At 47.7% G+C, this 19781-nt stretch overlaps 1 protein-coding gene across 1 annotated transcript; it reads right to left on the reverse strand.

Annotated features, from left to right (window-relative positions):
• Positions 1–417: 417 nt before the first annotated feature.
• LOC137560786 (uncharacterized) lies at positions 418–9814 on the reverse strand. Its single transcript, XM_068271927.1, has 3 exons — positions 9688–9814; positions 1318–1480; positions 418–1234 (listed from the first exon to the last, which is right to left on the reverse strand). The coding sequence occupies exons 1-3, from the start codon at positions 9812–9814 to the stop codon at positions 418–420; spliced, it is 1107 nt and encodes a 368-aa protein (XP_068128028.1).
• Between the last annotated feature and the right edge of the window lie 9967 nt (positions 9815–19781).

Here is a 19781-nt window from a genome sequence, read left to right on the forward strand (position 1 = left end):
AGGTGTTTGATGTCAATTAATCATGCAGTATTCAACATGTTAGACACAGTAATGACAACCTTATATGGTGCAATGGTTTATTTCTCACACCTTTCTAAAGTAACAATGCCGCTTTATTTTTTACAACAAAGTATTTGTTTGAAAGTGGCAGACATCCACATGTATGAATATATAATCGCATCAATTTTGAAATTGAAATCAAGATTGCCATACCAACTGCAATTTACATTGTCAACCTATCGTTCTCGTTTCACAGTTTTGATACACTGTTGGAGAAGTTGAGGGATGGTCTTAAACGCAAAGATACAAATTATAGAAGAGCTATTTCGCCAACTGAAAGACTCCTCATAACATTGAGGTAAACATTATTAATCAACATTTTAACATAAAACATTCTTTTTTCTCTAGCTGAAATTACTAGCAATCTTGTTGGAATAGAAATTCGGTCATTGTATTATCAGCATTGAACGATGGTGGTGTACTGTCAGAGCTGCTTTGTGAGGTGTTTTGAAAGTTCAAATCAGTGTACACTGGATTTTCATGTGACAATGATGAAGTATGATAGCTATGAGGTGGCTCATTACGTACAGGAGGTGGCATGGGGAAATGAGCATGGCGAGCATGTCGGATGTTTGGCCTATGCATAGCAGGGTAAGTAGGTGGGTCATACATAGGATGAGTATGGTAACGTTGTTGTTGGTATTGAGGGTAGTGATGTTGAGGGCCAGACATGCGTGGTTGAGAAATGAAATGGTGACTACCTTCTGATGGAAGTCTATCAGTTTGTAAATAAGTGTCCAGGGCATTTGAGATAGCAAGCCTGGCTGCCCATTGCTTGTCTTCAGGAACTTTTTGCAGAAAAGGCACTAAACTTAAAAGATATTGTGTGCATGGATCTTTTAATTTTGCTACTTCTTCCTCTCTTTTATCCATGTGATCAACCGCCTTTTCTATCGAACTAATTAGCTTCTCATCATACTCTGCCCTGCTTATACCTCTTCCCATTCTCCTTCCTTGTGTAGATGCCCTGAACCCTCTATGTGTCACATTGGTGCGTGTCCTGGTAGATGGGGACCTGTTTTGTGTGTCTTGTGGTGGAGTAGATGCACTCTCATCCTGTGTTGCTGTCTCTTGGTCCTGGGAACAGACATCTTGTGTATCAAGGTCACTGTTTGTTTGTGCCAACACTTCTGCATCTTCCTCTGGTGGGTCTGGTGGTAGGCTATCTTCAGTTCTTAAAACAAAAATATAAAAAGATATACTAAGCATATGTTTAATCATGGTATAGCAATAGGCTCACATTTGCACTATACTTACGTAGGATAATCATGATGTGGTCTGAGGAATTCTAAGATGGATGTGAATTTGTATTTCACCCGTTGTGAGCTGCCAGAACCACTTTTGGATTCCTGAAACTGTTTTTCCAACTCTTTCCGATAACTATCACGTACCGACTTCCATCTTCTACGAAGAACAGCAACTAAAAAACATAATTTAACATATTTTTTTTATTTACAGATTCTTGGTTACAGGACAATCGTATGCAGCACTGCATCATCAATATAGGATGGGAAGAAGTACTATTCGTTATCTGGTTTTGGATAGTGTTGGGTGAACAGTGTTCGCCACTGTTCGGGTTCTGCAGAACATCACCCTGTTCGGGTGATGTTCGGGTTCGGCCGAACACCTCATGGTGTTCGGCCAAACTGTTCGGCCATATGGCCGAACTAAGAGCGCATGGCCGAACGTTACCCGAACGTTCGGCTAGCGCTGTGATTGGCCGAACGGGTCACGTGTGGTGTTGGGCAAACATCTAGATGTTCGGGTTCGGGCCGAACATGGCCGAACTCCGAACATAATGGAAGTCAATGGGGACCCGAACTTTCGTGCTTTGTAAAGCCTCCTTATATGCTACATACCCCAAATTTACAGAGTATGTGCACCTTGGGAGTGGGTACAAGCAGAAATTTTTTTTTAGCAAAAAGAGCTTATAGTTTTTGAGAAAATCGATTTTAAAGTTTCAAAGGGAAAACTGTCTTTTAAATGCGGGAAATGTCTGTTTTCTTTGCACAGGTAACATGCTTTTTGTCGGCATGCAGTCATAAATGTAATACATATAAGAGGTTCCAGGAAAAGGGACCGGTAACGCTAACCCAGCAGCAGCACACGTGATGGAACAGGAGGAGGGTGGCGCAGGAGGAGAAGGCCACGCTTTGAGACACAACAACCCAGGCCTTGCATGCGGACAAGAAGCGTGCGGATAGCAATTTGCATTTTGTCGCCATGCAGTCATAAATGTAATACAGATGAGAGGTTCAATAAACAGGGACCGGAAACGCTAACCCATCACATATGTTCATTGTTCATGTTACTTGGTTGGGGTCCGGGAGTATTGCGTAGTCGTTTCCAATCCAGGATTGATTCATTTTAATTTGAGTCAGACGGTCTGCATTTTCTGTGGAGAGGCGGATACACCGCCGATCTGTGACGATGCCTCCGGCAGCACTGAAACAGCGTTCCGACATAACGCTGGCTGCCGGGCAAGCCAGCACCTCTATTGCGTACATTGCCAGTTTGTGCCAGGTGTCTAGCTTCGATACCCAATAGTTGAAGGGTGCAGGTGGATTGTTCAACACAGCTATGCCATCTGACATGTAGTCCTTGACCATCTTCTCCAGGCGATCGGTGTTGGAGGTGGATCTGCACGCTTGCTGTTCTGTGTGCTGCTGCATGGGTGTCAGAAAATTTTCCCACTCCAAGGACACTGCCGATACCATTCCCTTTTGGGCACTAGCTGCGGCTTGTGTTGTTTGCTGCCCTCCTGGTCATCCTGGGTTTGCGGAAGTCAGTCTGTCGGCGTACAACTGGCTAGAGGAGGGGGAGGATGTCAATCTCCTCTCTAAAGTCTCCACAAGGGCCTGCTGGTATTCTTCCATTTTGACCTGTCTGGCTCTTTCTTCAAGCAGTTTTGGAACATTGTGTTTGTACCGTGGATCCAGAAGGGTATAAACCCAGTAATTGGTGTTGTCCAGAATGCGCACAATGCGTGGTGGCGAGTCTGACGTACATAAATCGCAGCAATGGCCGTTAGCAACGTCTGAATCTCACGAAATGTCTCATGCAGGTAGAAGACATATTGTTAGACTTGGATTCCAAAGATGGGGCCCCTACATCTCTGCAAACCAGAGTTACAGGGGTCCAAAACTGGTAAAATCCCCCTTAGGCTTTCATTGGGCCTCCTATTTACAGTTCCAAAATCTCACATCTTTTCAAAGGGCAATTACTCAGCAGTGGCAAATTTTCTAGCATTGTAGGGACCCTTAGGGGGAACATGACTGGTGAGTTTCGGGCTCCTAGGCCGAAGAGGTCATAGCCTAGGGTCACAAAAACCTGTTTATTTGGGCTATTTCAATGGTAGTGATGGTGGCGTACATAAATCTCAGCAATGGCCGTTAGCAAAGTCTGAATCTCACGAAATGTCTCATGCAGGTAGAAGACGTATTGTTAGACTTGGATTCCAAAGATGGGGTCCCTACATCTCTGCAAACCAGAGTTACAGGGGTCCAAAATTGGTAAAATACCCCATAGGATTTCATTGCCTCCCTATTTCACTTTCCAAAATCTCACATCTTTTCAAAGGGCAATTACTCAACAGTGGCAAATTTTCTAGCATTGTAGGGACCCTTAGGGGGAACATGACTGGTGAGTTTCGGGCCCCTAGGCCGAAGAGGTCATAGCCTTCGGTCACAAAAACCTGTTTATTTGGGCTATTTCAATGGTAGTGATGGTGACGTACATAAATCGCAGCAATGGCCGTTAGCAAAGTCTGAATCTTGCGTAATGTCTCATGCAGGTAGAAGACATATTGTTAGACTTGGATTCCAAAGATGGGGTCCCTACATCTCTGCAAACCAGAGTTACAGGGGTCCAAAATTGGTAAAATCCCCCATAGGATTTCATTGCCTCCCTATTTCACTTTCCAAAATCTCACATCTTTTCAAAGGGCAATTACTCAACAGTGGCAAATTTTCTAGCATTGTAGGGACCCTTAGGGGGAACATGACTGGTGAGTTTCGGGCCCCTAGGCCAAAGAGGTCATAGCCTAGGGTCACAAAAACCTGTTTATTTGGGCTATTTCAATGGTAGTGATGGTGACGTACATAAATCGCAGCAATGGCCGTTAGCAAAGTCTGAATCTCACGAAATGTCTCATGCAGGTAGAAGACATATTGTTAGACTTGGATTCCAAAGATGGGGTCCCTACATCTCTGCAAACCAGAGTTACAGGGGTCCAAAATTGGTAAAATCCCCCATAGGATTTCATTGCCTCCCTATTTCACTTTCCAAAATCTCACATCTTTTCAAAGGGCAATGGCTCAGCAGTACCAAATTTTCTAGCATTGTAGGGACCCTTAGGGGGAACATGACTGGTGAGTTTCGGGCCCCTAGGCCGAAGAGGTCATAGCCTAGGGTCACAAAAACCTGTTTATTTGGGCTATTTCAATGGTAGTGATGGTGACGTACATAAATCGCAGCAATGGCCGTTAGCAAAGTCTGAATCTCACGAAATGTCTCATGCAGGTAGAAGACATATTGTTAGACTTGGATTCCAAAGATGGGGTCCCTACATCTCTGCAAACCAGAGTTACAGGGGTCCAAAATTGGTAAAATACCCCATAGGATTTCATTGCCTCCCTATTTCACTTTCCAAAATCTCACATCTTTTCAAAGGGCAATGGCTCAGCAGTACCAAATTTTCTAGCATTGTAGGGACCCTTAGGGGGAACATGACTGGTGAGTTTCGGGCCCCTAGGCCGAAGAGGTCATAGCCTAGGGTCACAAAAACCTGTTTATTTGGGCTATTTCAATGGTAGTGATGGTGGCGTACATAAATCTCAGCCATGGCCGTTAGCAACGTCTGAATCTCACGAAATGTCTCATGCAGGTAGAAGACATATTGTTAGACTTGGATTCCAAAGATGGGGTCCCTACATCTCTGCAAACCAGAGTTACAGGGGTCCAAAATTGGTAAAATCCCCCATAGGCTTTCATTTGGCCTCCTATTTACCGTTCCAAAATCTCACACCATTTCAAAGGGCAATGGCTCAGCAGTGGCAAAACTCACCAGTCATGATCCCCCTAAGGGTCCCTACAATGCTAGAAAATTTGGTACTGCTGAGCCATTGCCCTTTGAAAAGATGTGAGATTTTGGAAAGTGAAATAGGGAGGCAATGAAATCCTATGGGGGATTTTACCAAATTTGGACCCCTGTAACTCTGGTTTGCAGAGATGTAGGGACCCCATCTTTGGAATCCAAGTCTAACAATATGTCTTCTACCTGCATGAGACATTTCGTGAGATTCAGACTTTGCTAACGGCCATTGCTGCGATTTATGTACGTCACCATCACTACCATTGAAATAGCCCAAATAAACAGGTTTTTGTGACCCTAGGCTATGACCTCTTCGGCCTAGGGGCCCGAAACTCACCAGTCATGTTCCCCCTAAGGGTCCCTACAATGCTAGAAAATTTGGTACTGCTGAGCCATTGCCCTTTGAAAAGATGTGAGATTTTGGAAAGTGAAATAGGGAGGCAATGAAATCCTATGGGGGATTTTACCAATTTTGGACCCCTGTAACTCTGGTTTGCAGAGATGTAGGGACCCCATCTTTGGAATCCAAGTCTAACAATATGTCTTCTACCTGCATGAGACATTTCGTGAGATTCAGACTTTGCTAACGGCCATTGCTGAGATTTATGTACGCCACCATCACTACCATTGAAATAGCCCAAATAAACAGGTTTTTGTGACCCTAGGCTATGACCTCTTCGGCCTAGGGGCCCGAAACTCACCAGTCATGTTCCCCCTAAGGGTCCCTACAATGCTAGAAAATTTGGTACTGCTGAGCCATTGCCCTTTGAAAAGATGTGAGATTTTGGAAAGTGAAATAGGGAGGCAATGAAATCCTATGGGGGATTTTACCAATTTTGGACCCCTGTAACTCTGGTTTGCAGAGATGTAGGGACCCCATCTTTGGAATCCAAGTCTAACAATACGTCTTCTACCTGCATGAGACATTTCGTGAGATTCAGACTTTGCTAACGGCCATTGCTGAGATTTATGTACGCCACCATCACTACCATTGAAATAGCCCAAATAAACAGGTTTTTGTGACCCTAGGCTATGACTTCTTCGGCCTAGGAGCCCGAAACTCACCAGTCATGTTCCCCCTAAGGGTCCCTACAATGCTAGAAAATTTGGTACTGCTGAGCCATTGCCCTTTGAAAAGATGTGAGATTTTGGAAAGTGAAATAGGGAGGCAATGAAATCCTATGGGGGATTTTACCAATTTTGGACCCCTGTAACTCTGGTTTGCAGAGATGTAGGGACTCCATCTTTGGAATCCAAGTCTAACAATATGTCTTCTACCTGCATGAGACATTTCGTGAGATTCAGACTTTGCTAACGGCCATTGCTGCGATTTATGTACGTCACCATCACTACCATTGAAATAGCCCAAATAAACAGGTTTTTGTGACCCTAGGCTATGACCTCTTCGGCCTAGGGGCCCGAAACTCACCAGTCATGTTCCCCCTAAGGGTCCCTACAATGCTAGAAAATTTGGTACTGCTGAGCCATTGCCCTTTGAAAAGATGTAAGATTTTGGAAAGTGAAATAGGGAGGCAATGAAATCCTATGGGGGATTTTACCAATTTTGGACCCCTGTAACTCTGGTTTGCAGAGATGTAGGGACCCCATCTTTGGAATCCAAGTCTAACAATATGTCTTCTACCTGCATGAGACATTTCGTGAGATTCAGACTTTGCTAACAGCCATTTCTGCGATTTATGTACGTCACCATCACTACCATTGAAATAGCCCAAATAAACAGGTTTTTGTGACCCTAGGCTATGACCTCTTCGGCCTAGGGGCCCGAAACTCACCAGTCATGTTCCCCCTAAGGGTCCCTACAATGCTAGAAAATTTGGTACTGCTGAGCCATTGCCCTTTGAAAAGATGTGAGATTTTGGAAAGTGAAATAGGGAGGCAATGAAATCCTATGGGGGATTTTACCAATTTTGGACCCCTGTAACTCTGGTTTGCAGAGATGTAGGGACCCCATCTTTGGAATCCAAGTCTAACAATATGTCTTCTACCTGCATGAGACATTTCGTGAGATTCAGACTTTGCTAACGGCCATTGCTGCGATTTATGTACGTCACCATCACTACCATTGAAATTGCCCAAATAAACAGGTTTTGTGACCCTAGGTTATGACCTCTTCGGCCTAGGACTGCATTGAACGCGACCCACGCATTGTACGCATTCTGGACAACACCAATTACTGGGTTTATACCCTTCTGGATCCACGGTACAAACACAATGTTCCAAAACTGCTTGAAGAAAGAGCCAGACAGGTCAAAATGGAAGAATACCAGCAGGCCCTTGTGGAGACTTTAGAGAGGAGATTGACATCCTCCCCCTCCTCTAGCCAGTTGTACGCCGACAGACTGACTTCCGCAAACCCAGGACGACCAGGAGGGCAGCAAATAACACAAGCCGCAGTTAGTGCCCAAAAGAGAATGGTATCGGCAGTGTCCTTGGAGTGGGAAAATTTTCTGACACCCATGCAGCAGCACACAGAACAGCAAGCGTGCAGATCCACCTCCAACACCGATCGCCTGGAGAAGATGGTCAAGGACTACATGTCAGATGGCGTAGCTGTGTTGAACAATCCATCTGCACCCTTCAACTATTGGGTATCGAAGCTAGACACCTGGCACAAACTGGCAATGTACGCAATAGAGGTGCTGGCTTGCCCGGCAGCCAGCGTTATGTCGGAACGCTGTTTCAGTGCTGCCGGAGGCATCGTCACAGATTGGCGGCGTATCCGCCTCTCCACAGAAAATGCAGACCGTCTGACTCAAATTAAAATGAATCAATCCTGGATTGGAAACGACTACGCAACACTCCCGGACCCCAACCAAGTAACATGAACAATGAACATCTGTGATGGGTTAGCGTTTCCGGTCCCTGTTTATTGAACCTCTCATCTGTATTACATTTATGACTGCATGGCGACAAAATGCAGATTGCTATCCGCACGCTTCTTGTCCTCATGCAAGGCCTGGGTTGTTGTGTCTCAAAGCGTGGCCTTCTCCTCCTGCGCCACCCTCCTCCTGTTCCATCACGTGTGCTGCTGCTGGGTTAGCGTTACCGGTCCCTTTTCCTGGAACCTCTTATATGTATTACATTTATGACTGCATGCCGACAAAAAGCATGTTACCTGTGCAAAGAAAACAGACATTTCCCGCATTTAAAAGACAGTTTTCCCTTTGAAACTTTAAAATCGATTTTCTCAAAAACTATAAGCTCTTTTTGCTAAATTTTTTTCCTCTTGTACCCACTCCCAAGGTGCACATACCCTGTAAATTTGGAGTATGTAGCATGTAAGGAGGCTTTACAAAGCACAAAAGTTCGGGTCCCCATTGACTTCCATTATGTTCGGAGTTCGGGTCGAACACCCGAACATCGCGGCCATGTTCGGCCTGTTCGGCCCGAACCCGAACATCTAGATGTTCGCCCAACACTAGTTTTGGACACCTGCACTTTACTTTGGAATGTGCTTCAGCCAGACTTTATGCCCACACCTGATTCTGCTATGTGGGAGTCAACCATTCAGATGTTTTGGGACAAACACCGGTTTCCTAACTGCCTAGGAGCAGTGGATGGCAAACATGTCAGAGTGGTCATGCCTGCCCGCAGTGGCAGTGTTTATTACAATTACAAAAAATACTTCTCACTTGTGTTAATGGCTGTGGCTGATCCAGAATACAAATTTATATATGTGGATGTGGGTGGTTATGGTAGATCTCATGACTCAGCTATATTTCGCCATAGTCGCTTTGGAATTAAACTTCAAGCTGGCACTTTGAATATGCCTGCAGCACGACCCTGGCCTGGCACACAAGAACCAAATTACCCATGTGTGTTTGTGGGTGATGAGGCTTTTGCCCTTTCTGACCATGTCATGCGCCCCTATGCTCAAAGACATTTGACAGAAAGCAAAATGAGATTCAACCACCACCTCACACAAGCAAGGCAGGTGGTTGAATGTGCCTTTGGGATTCTGACCAGTAAGTGGCGCCTTTTCCACACAGCCATAAAAATGCAGCCTAAATATGCTATAACTGTTATTAAAGCCACCTGCATACTGCACAATTATGTCCGAACCTTAGATGGGGTACAGGTGGAAGAAGAGATTCCACCAACTGTACTACCACCTGTTGCTGCTGCTACATTACGTGGATCTTATACAGCACTGCAAATTAGAGACAGACTAGCTGAATATTTTGGGACCTAAGTTTATGATTCTCCCATTACTAATCTAAACACTTGTACATTATGTGAATAAAAATCTAAATCTATATCAAATAAATATGCCTGCAAATACTGTGTTTATATTCAATAACATATACTAACAGAATCCAGCATCATGTACATTTAGGCACACACATCCACCTAGCCATGATAAGTGAACACACAGATCAGCACAGATATAATGATGATATATATCATTACACCAATGTTGTGCAGGGGGAAGGGGCTACAATACCTAAAGTAATGCAAGGAATATAACAAATGACATTGATAACAAATGCTATATAAAAATACATGACACTTACTTTTTGCTTCTTTGGCCTGTGGTGAAAGTTTATCCCAGGTGCTCTGCAGAAAATCTTTGGCTATACGACTCCAATAAATATTGCCTTGCCCAACCTCTTTATAACCAGGTAAACTTTTATCATACATTTCTGGTATATTTTATATTTTTATGATTAAGGCTTCTGTATCAAACCACTTCTGTGCCATCTTCCTTGCTGTAAAGCCTCACCCAGCTCCAACAGCTCACAAACAGGAAGTCCACTTTGACCTGGAAAAAAACATCTCCCTCAAGAAAACGCAGCTCAAACCGCTTGTTGTAGCGTTTACCGAAGCCGTTTGCGTTTTCCTATACTTTACATTGAGGATGAAACGCTTCCGAAAACCGCAAACGCGCAGCAGGGGGCACGTTTGCGGCTTGGCAAAAACCGCAAACCGCCGGTGTGCACCATCCCATTGCAATACATTAGACAAGCGTTTTTAGAGGCGGATGCGGCCGGCGGATCGCTCCAAAAACCGCTCGGTGTGCACTGGGCCTTACTGAGAGTTCTATGCACTGAGGGAGATATTACTTGCTTGGCAATTGGAAACAGCTGTTATTTCCCACAATGAGGTTCACAGGCAGCAAACTGCCAGGACCATGGTCATGACATCACACTGTGGGAGGGGCTTCACCACAATATCAGCCACACCGGCCCCACTGATGATCTATTTGAGAAAAGGTAAATATTTCTCATGGAAAAAGGAATATCAGCTACTAATTGAAATGACGTTTAATCCTGGGTTCCTCTTTAAAGTAAAATAAAAGTGGAGTCTTACTGGAGTCATTGATGTGTTGTGCATAATTAAAAGGTTTGTATAAATCCAATATTATTATTATTCATCCACAAAAATAGATCCCATTCTAGTTTTTATACAGATAATCATCTTTAAGCTAAAACACTGGTCAAGGGATATTTTGTATTTTAAAGATAAGAAGAAAAAAAAAATTACCTTAAGATCTCTTATAGAATTTACTAATTCGTCTTTGTTGCTCGAAGTCTAAAAAAGGAGGGAATATTGTACAAGTCAATGTTATGGACAGATGATCGTAATCAGCTAATTACGATTATGCAAATGTATGCGTACATTTTTGCGTTTATGCCTATCTATAATTACAAATTGTTAATTTAACCACTTAAGGACCAGAGGTTTACACCCCGCTAGTGACCAGGCCATTTTTCACAATTTAGGCCACTGCAGCTTTAGGGCTCGTTTCCACCATAGCGAATCCGCATGCGGCGACGAGATGCGGATTCGCTTGTTACACTGAAGTGGCCGGGGCTGTTTCCACATGTACGGCGTGCGGGAGCGATTTGGCGGCGGGCCAAATCTGCACGACGGGACCCACCGAATTCGCTTGCGTCGGGAATCCGTGCGAATCGCCGCTAATGTATTTAATCAGAATCAGAATCAGAATCACTTTATTCGCCAAGTGCGACAGGCGCCGCACCCGGAATTGTTTGTGGACACAAGGCATATTGTCAAGTGCAAACAGTGCAAATAACATTACACACAGTACAATTTAAAAAGAAACATTTCACATAGCAAAAGACACATAAAGCGGTTGTCGCTGTATTAAGCCGAGATGGACATGAGTGCCCGCCCATGGGCGCGCGTTCGTCCTCTAAGTGCCCCGAGGTGCAGAAGGGGATTAGGAGATGGCATTGGGGATAGAGTCTGAGTTTAGGAGAGTGATCGCTTGAGGGAAGAATGTGTTCCTACGCCTGGTGGTCTTGGTGTAGATGGACCTGAAGCGACGTCCCGAGCGAAGGGGACTGAAGAAGTGATTGCCCGGGTGGGAGGGATCGAGTGTGATTCTATTTGCCCTGGACCTCATTCTGGATGTGTGGAGAAGGTCCAGGGGTGGCAGGGGCGACCCAATGATCTTCTCAGCCACGTTGATGACTCTCTGGAGTTTGAGCCTGTCCTTCGCATTTGCACCCGCGTACCAGACAATGATGGAGGAGCAAAGGACAGATTCGATGGTCGCCGTATAAAAACTGGTCAGTAGCTCCCTGGGCATGCCAAACTTCTTTAGTTGCCTCAGGAAGAACAGTCTCTGCTGGGCCTTCTTTTGGGTGGTAGAGGTGTTTACGTCCCATCTCAAGTTCTCCGTGATGGTGGTGCCTAGGAACCGCGCGCTGTGTACCCTGGAGACTTCGGTGCCATCAATGATGACCGGGCTGGGTGGTGGCGCGTACCTTCTGAAGTTCACTATCAGTTCCACTGTTTTTGCTGTGTTTAGTACGAGTTTGTTGTCAGAGCACCATCTGAGAATCCGCTCGATCTCGCTGTGATATTCCAGCTCCGCTTTATCGCCCAGGAGTCCTACGATGGTGGTGTCATCCGCAAACTTAATGACCTTGACGGTATCCGTGGAGGAGGTGCAGCTGTTTGTATACAGGGAGAAGAGCATCGGAGACAGTACACATCCTTGCGGGGCGCCTGTGTTTGTGGTTCTTACACTGGAGGAGCAGTCTCCGAGTCTCACTAGCTGTGTCCTGTTCGTAAGGAAGTCCTTGATCCAGGTGCAAAGGGTTGGGTCGACACCGAGCCGTTCCAGATCGTCATGCAGAATGTTTGGGCAGATGGTATTGAACGCAGAACTGAAGTCCAGGAGGAGGATCCTTGCATAGGTCTTTGGTTTATCCAGGTGTTCAGTGATATGTGCAAGGCAGATGTTAATGGCGTCTTCCACAGACCGGTTTGCCCTGTATGCAAATTGTAGAGGATCCAATAGGGTAGCAGTGTGAAGCTTCAGGTAGGAGAGGACCAGTCTCTCGAAGGTCTTCATGATAATCGGGGTTAGGGCGACGGGTCTGAAGTTGTTTAGGTCCGTGACTCCTGGCTTCTTGGGGACCGGGATGATGTCGGCTTTTTTGAAGCATGAGGGAACTTTTCCCAGCTCCAGGGATCTGTTGAAGATGGAAGTGAGGACCGGGGCTAACTGTCCCGCACATGTTTTTAGACAGGATGGGGATATGCCGTCTGGGCCTGAGGCCTTCCTAGTGTTTAGCTTCCGGAGGTGCCGCAGCACATCGGTCTCCTGGACTGTTAGCTGTGTTGAGGGGGAATGACCAGCGTGTGGAGGAGAGGAGGGGGGTGGTGGATTCTCGGGTGAGGATGTGGACGTTTGATCCGCCGGGAGGGTGGGCTGGGCCTCGAACCTGCAATAGAATTTGTTGAGATCCTCAGCTAGTGCAGTGCTCGGAGAAATGTGTTGAGAAGGAGGCTTGAAGTTGGTGGCTGCCCTTAGGCCTTTCCAGACCTCCCGGACATTGTTGGACTGTAGGTTGCGACTCAGCTTGTTGGAGTAGTCTCTCTTTGCCACCTTCAACTCTCTTTTCAAGGTGTTCCTGGCTTCCCTGAAACCCTCTGGTGTACCAGATTTGTGGGCTTCCTCTTTTTGCCTCCGGAGCCTGCGTAGCCTTCCGTTGAACCAGGGCTTGTTGTTCGGAAAGACCTTGATGGTTGTCGCTGGTATGCATGACTCCTCGCAGAATCTGATGTAGGAGGTGACATTCTCCGTCCATTCCTCCAGGCAGGGAGCTTCCAGGACTGACCAGTCGGTGCTGTCGAAGCAGGCCTGGAGTTGCTCCTTCGCCTCGTCTGTCCACTTTTTCACAGGCTTGACTAGCGGCTTTGTGGTTTCAAGGTGTCTTCTGTAGGTGGGGATCATGTGGATTAAGTAGTGATCAGAGCTGCCCAAGGCAGCTCGGCTAATGGCCTTGTACGCGTCTTTGAGGACCGTGTAACAGTGGTCCAGGGTGTTCTGGTTCCTGGTGGGGCAGGTGATATGTTGTTTGTAACGGGGCAGCTCTTGGCGTAGGTTTGCCCTGTTGAAATCCCCCAGAATGATGAAGAGGGAGTCTGGGAGGTGTGTCTCCCACCTTGAGATGGCGTCGCTGAGTGTGCCCAGTGCATTACTGGTGTCGGCATCCGGGGGGATGTAGACGCCCGCCAGGACATAGGAGTTGAATTCCCTGGGAGAGTACTGAGGCCTGCAGTTAATCAGTAAGAGTTCGATGTCTGGGGAGCAGCCTTTCTGCAGGACGGTCGTGTTGGAGCACCAGGTGGAGTTGATGTAAAAACAGACACCTCCGCCTTTCTTTTTCCCCGAGAGTGCCTGGTTGCGATCCGCACGAAAGAGGTCAAAGCCCGGAAGATGAAGGGAGTTGTCCGGGATGTTGTCATTCAGCCAGGTCTCTGTGAAGCAGAGTACCGGGGAGTTGCTACCAAGCGTGGGTTTGCTGCCAAGCAATAGAAGCAGCTCGTCTAGCTTGTTCGGGAGAGAGCGGACGTTCGCTAGCAGAATGGCTGGGATCGGTGATTTCAGACCTTTCTTTTTCAGCCTTACTTGTGCGCCCGCTCTCCTCCCCCTAGGCCGGTATCTGAGCCTACGGGTCCACTGGTCAAGGTGAGCCTGGACTGTATCCCGCAGGGGAAGTCCCTGGGCCTTGGACTCCCATACCAGGAGCTCAGCTCTGGTGTAGGTGATGGTGCGCTGAGATGGGAGGGGGTCCATTGGAGATATTGCGGTTCCGACACTGCGCCCGCAGCGTATCAGTGGCATCCACGAGAGGATTGTAACCCCCTCATTTACAGTGCCTATTGCATGGGTTATAGCAGATTACAGTGGGTATCATACAGGAGTGGGGCGTGTGTGAGCAGTGCAGAAAGACAGCGACAGTAGGTTTGTCGTGCAAGTGAATATTAGAGATCGTGCACAGCAGTTATAATAACAGTTCATCTGTAAAGTCCATATGGGGGGGGGGGGGGCCGCGGCAGGCTCGTGGCGGTCCGCCGCAATGTAGCAGTCCGTGTGGGGGGCAGTGGCAGGCAATATCACAGGCTAATAGAAGTCCATATGAAACAGTCCGTGCGAAGCGGCTAGTATCACAGGCTAATTGCAGTCTATATGAAGCAGTCCAAGCTTAGCAGCTAAAGATCACAGTCAGATAAAGGTACATGTGAGGCGGTCTATGCATGGCAGCAATCAATCAGGACTTGTGCAGGAAAGATACTCACACATGGGCAGGTAGAGGAGCGGGCAAGGGTTCTGCGGGGTGTTCTGGTTGCCGAGCTTGTATTGATCGGCCACACAACACGTGGCTGGAGCAGGGCAGAGGTTCAGCTTGTGTTGGTAGGCCGCACACCACGTGGATGAAGCAGCCAGCAGGAATGGAGGTGCTCGTCCCTGGATAGTTTGTGGCGGCTGCGTGGAATATACGCCTTAGAGGACAGAGCCGCGGGTGCTGCTGCGCTGGTCTCTGCAGGCAGCGGCAAGGGTCACGTTCGAAGTGGCGGTGATACTGTCGGCGTCAGGAGCCTGCTGTGTTGGCCCGGAGCTGGCTGGGAGGGCAGCAGAGTCGGGTCTCCGGAGTTGTGGCGGGATTCCGTGGGATTCCGTGGGGGCTGATGCTGGCTGACAGGTGGGAGCCAGCTGCGGGAGATCCGCGGTGTCAACCCGGCTGAGGCTGGGCGGCCGGAGCTCGCTGTCGCAGACTGAAGATCTGCCGCGTCTAGGGATTCTGCAGCGAAGGTCTGGGGTGGCGGATCAGCTGAGGCTGGGTGGCCGGAGCTCCGCCGTCTACTGTGCGCCTGCAGTATGCAGCAGCGGATGGTCTGCCACGGAAGATCCAGGTGGCAGAAGATCAGCAGTAATGGCCCGGTGGGCTGGGTCGGCCAGAACTCCGCTGTCGGCTGTCCCGGCGTTCCTAGTTACGCCGCTTCCGAGGAGCATGGGCAGAGGCTCGGAACAAGGTCGCCCGGATGTGATGAGATCAAGCCAGCCTCGGTTGTGGAGCGGCTCCGGCTGTGGTCTCCGCAGCAGCGGCGGGGGACCCGCTCGGTGTGGCGGTGGTGCTGGCGGCGGGGGACCCGCTCGGTGTGGCGGTGATGCTGGCGGCGGCAGGAGTCATCTGTGTCCGGCCCGGAGCCGGCTGGGAGGGCAGCAGAGTCGGGTCTCTGGAGTTATGCCGTGCGGTTAGCAGTCCTCAGACTCTACGACTACAGCTAATTACAGCTGTCTGTGAGTACACACACTACCTGTGTACCAAGTCAAGTGCAAAAGTAAAAAGAAAGTTGCCAAAAGTAGCTATTTCGAGCTAAAAACTAAAAAGTTACTGGGAGCCATGTGTCCGCAGCTGCCTCTTATGGCGCCATCTTGGGTAATAGTAAAAACGCATGCGTTTGTTACATGCGTTTTTACCCGCGATTTCGCGTGCGATTTCGCACCTTTTTCAATGTTATTTTGCCCTGGCAGTGTCATGGTTAATTTCGCATGGCACCCTGCCATGCGAAATCGCACGCGAAATCGCGGGTAAAAACGCATGCGGAAACGCATCCGCATGCGTTTTTACAAGCGTCGGAATGCCGGCGAAATCGCGTCGCAACAGTGGAAACGAGCCCTTAAGGCCTCCCTGCAGGGCCGTACAACTCAGCACACAAGTGATTCCCCCCCCCCCTTTTCTGCCCACCAACAGAGATTTCTGTTGGTGGGCTGTGATTACTGATCCTGTGTTTATTTATTTTCTTTATAAATATTTGATTGTATTTTTAAAAAATAAATATAGCTTTTTTTTTTTTATTTAGAGGGCAGCCCTCCGGGGGGGGGGGGGGGGGGGGCAAGGCAGAGGCGAGAAATGCTCCAGCCTCAGGGCGCAGTGTATCATTCCCCCATCATGTTTGAAGCAGAGAGAAATAAGAAAAGGGGATACATGGCAGTGACTGCAAGCCAGATAACTAGAGATTAAAGGGACACTTAAGCCAGAAAAAAATGAGTTTTACTCACCTGGGGCTTCTACCAGCCCCCTGCAGCAATCCTGTGCCTTCGCAGCCACTCACTAATCCTCTGGTCCCCCGATGTCAGCTAGTTTCGGTTTTACCATCAGGCCCGACAGGACTGGCCACGCGTAGCTTTCTCCACATTCCCTACTGTAATTAGCGCTATTGCGGGCCACAACGCGTACAAAAATACGCGTTGCCGCATATCTATGCATTGGTAATGCGGCAACGCGTATCTTTGTACGCATTGCGGCCCGCAATAGCGCTAATTACAGTCGGGAATGCGGAGAAAGCTACGCGTGGCTAGTCCTGTCGGGCCTGACGGCAAAAACAAAACTAGCTGCCAGCGGGGGACCAGAGGATTAGTGAGTGGCTGCGAGGGCACAGGACTGCTGCAGGGGGCTGGTAGAAGCCCCAGGTGAGTAAAACTCCATTTTTTTCTGGCTTAAGTGCCGCTTTAAGTTGTTGGGGGAAGGGGGGGTGGTTGAGGGCCTTGGGGAGCCTCTTACTCTAATAGCAGTCAGTGTGTGGCAGCTGGGGTGGGAGGGATGGGGGAGGGGCGCACTTTGGTGTCTCAGCCTAGGGTGCTGGAGGACTTTGTCCCTGCCTCCCTCTCCCCACCAGCCAATCACCGTGATCGGCTGTCAGAGGCATCAGCCTCTGACAGCTGATCACTCCTGAGCCTGCCAGGGGGATAGCCGTGTCACACTGTCCCCAGTACACCGCTGCCGTAGATCTCAGCGCTGAACAGAGTAAATAGACGAGAAGTTTCACCATCTAACAGTCTCTTAGCGGGACTGATGACAGAGTGGAGCTCCGTCATTCAAGCGGAGATGCGCATGCATCTGTATGCGCAATCGCCTGCAAAATCCCGGCCTAGGACTTCACGCCAATTGGCGTTTAGCGGTCCTGGGGCTGCCGCTGCATCCACGCCGATTGGCATGGAGCGGTCTTTAAAAGGTTAATTGACTTTCTATAAGCATTCGTAATTATGCATGAATTTACGCGTAATTCCGTGCCGACTTTGGCGGTGAATAGGCAGTATATTTGGCAATGACTTTGGCGGTGAATAGCAAGTCCCATACACACTATTGCTATCAAAACTGCTACATATGTTAAGGAGAATAGTGGGTACTAGTCAAAGAAATAATTTTTCAAAAAGACCTTGTAGTTTTTGAGCAAATCGATTTTAAAAATGCAAAGAAAAATGGTTTTTTAAACTCAAAAAAAATGTCAGTTTAACCACTTGAGGACCACAGTCTTTCTACCCCTTAAGGACCAGAGCCTTTTTTTTCCATTCAGACCACTGCAGCTTTCACGGTTTAGTGCTCGGTCATACAACCTACCATCTAAATGAATTTTCCCTCCTTTTCTTGTCACAAATACAGCTTTCTTTTGGTGCTATTTGATTGCTGCTGTGATTTTTAGTTTTTATTATATTCATCAAAAAAGACATGAATTTTGTCAAAAAAATGATTTTTTTTAACTTTCTGTGCTGACATTTTTCAAATAAAGTAAAATTTCTATATACAGTTTTGTCCAAATTTATTCTGCTACATGTCTTTGATAAAAAAAAAAAACATTCAGTGTATATTTATTGGTTTGGGTAAAAGTGATAGCGTTTACAAACTATGGTGCCAAAAGTGAATTTACCATTTTGAAGCATCTCTGACTTTTCTGAACACCTGTCAGGTTTCATGAGGTGCTAAAATTCCAAGATAGTATAAATACCCCCCAAATGACCCCATTTTGGAAAGAAGACATCCCAAAGTATTCACTAAGAGGCATGGTGAGTTCATAGAAGATTTTGTTTTTTGTCACAAGTTAGCGGAAAATGACACTTTGAAACAAAGATAAAACAAAAAAAAGTTTCCATTTCTGCTAACTTGTGACAAAAAAAAAGAAATCTGCCACAGATTCACCATGCCCTTCTCTGAATACCGTATTTTTCGGACTATAAGACGCTCCGGACTATAAGACGCACCCAGGTTTAGAAGGCAAAAACCAGGGGAAAAAAAATACTAAGCCTAGGTGCATCCATGGTCCAGGAGTGTCTTATGGACCTTTACCCCCTCCCCAAGATGTCTCTAAATTACACTGCCTAACTTCACTAACCACTGCTGCCCCCACTAACTATACTACATTTCACAAATCCACTGATACCACCTTCTCCAGCTACACTACACTACACTACACAACACAAACCCCTGCTCTCCCCCAAAACACTAGCTATGCTAACCACTACAATATAAATGAGATCTATCTCACCTATCCAGCCTGGGTGGCATCTGTTCCCTGCTTCAGTAATAAATCTGTCCCCGCAGCAATAGCCCGATGAGTTTTCCCTGCATCAGCAATGAGCCTGTCACCGCAGCGAGGAGGCAGCAGCTCAATACAAAGTTTTCCCGCATCAGAGTGTCCGTCGGAGGAGGCAGCCACTTGATACAAAGTTTCCAGCATCAGCCAGAATGTCCGTGGGAGGAGGCAGCCACTCGATACAAAGTTTCCAGCATCAGCCAGAATGTCCGTGGGAGGAGGCAGCCACTGGATACAAAGTTTCCAGCATCAGCCAGAATGTCCGTGCGAGGAGGCAGCCACTGGATACAAAGTTTCCAGCATCAGCCAGAGTGTCCCCGCAGCGAGTCAGCAGCAGCCCGACCTAAAGTATTTCCTGAATCAGCGTGATCAGAGCAGTACAAAGACACCTTCAGCCGCTATATCGGCAGAGTCCTCTGAGGCTTCCATACTGTGTTGTTTACTGGCGCCCTCCAATCACCCGCAGCGCACGTGCGCGGGGTTATGGGCTGACACCAATAAACAACACAGTATGGAAGCCTCAGAGGACTCTGCCGATATAGCGGCTGAAGGTGTCTTTGTACTGCTCTGATCACGCTGATTCAGGAAGTACTTTAGGTCGGGCTACTGCTGACTCGCTGCGGGGACACTCTGGCTGATGCTGGAAACTTTGTATCGAGTGGCTTCCTCCTCACACGGACATTCTGGCTGATGCTGGGGAACTCTGTATCGAGCGGCTGCCTCCTCCCTGCGGACACTCTGGCTGATGCAGGGAAACTTTGTATCGAGTGGCTGCCTCCTCACACGGACATTCTGGCTGATGCGGAGGAACTTTGTATCGAGCGGCTGTCTCCTCCCTGCGGACACTCTGGCTGATGCGGGGAAACTTTGTATCCAGCTGCTGCCTCCTCACTGCGGACACTCTGGCTGATGCGGGGAAACTTCATAGCGGCTGCTGCTATCATCGGACACATGCGCCCCCATATAGGTAAAA

Source organism: Hyperolius riggenbachi, chromosome 3 (genome assembly GCF_040937935.1).
Source record: "Hyperolius riggenbachi isolate aHypRig1 chromosome 3, aHypRig1.pri, whole genome shotgun sequence".
Classification (NCBI taxonomy): Eukaryota; Metazoa; Chordata; class Amphibia; order Anura; family Hyperoliidae; genus Hyperolius; species Hyperolius riggenbachi.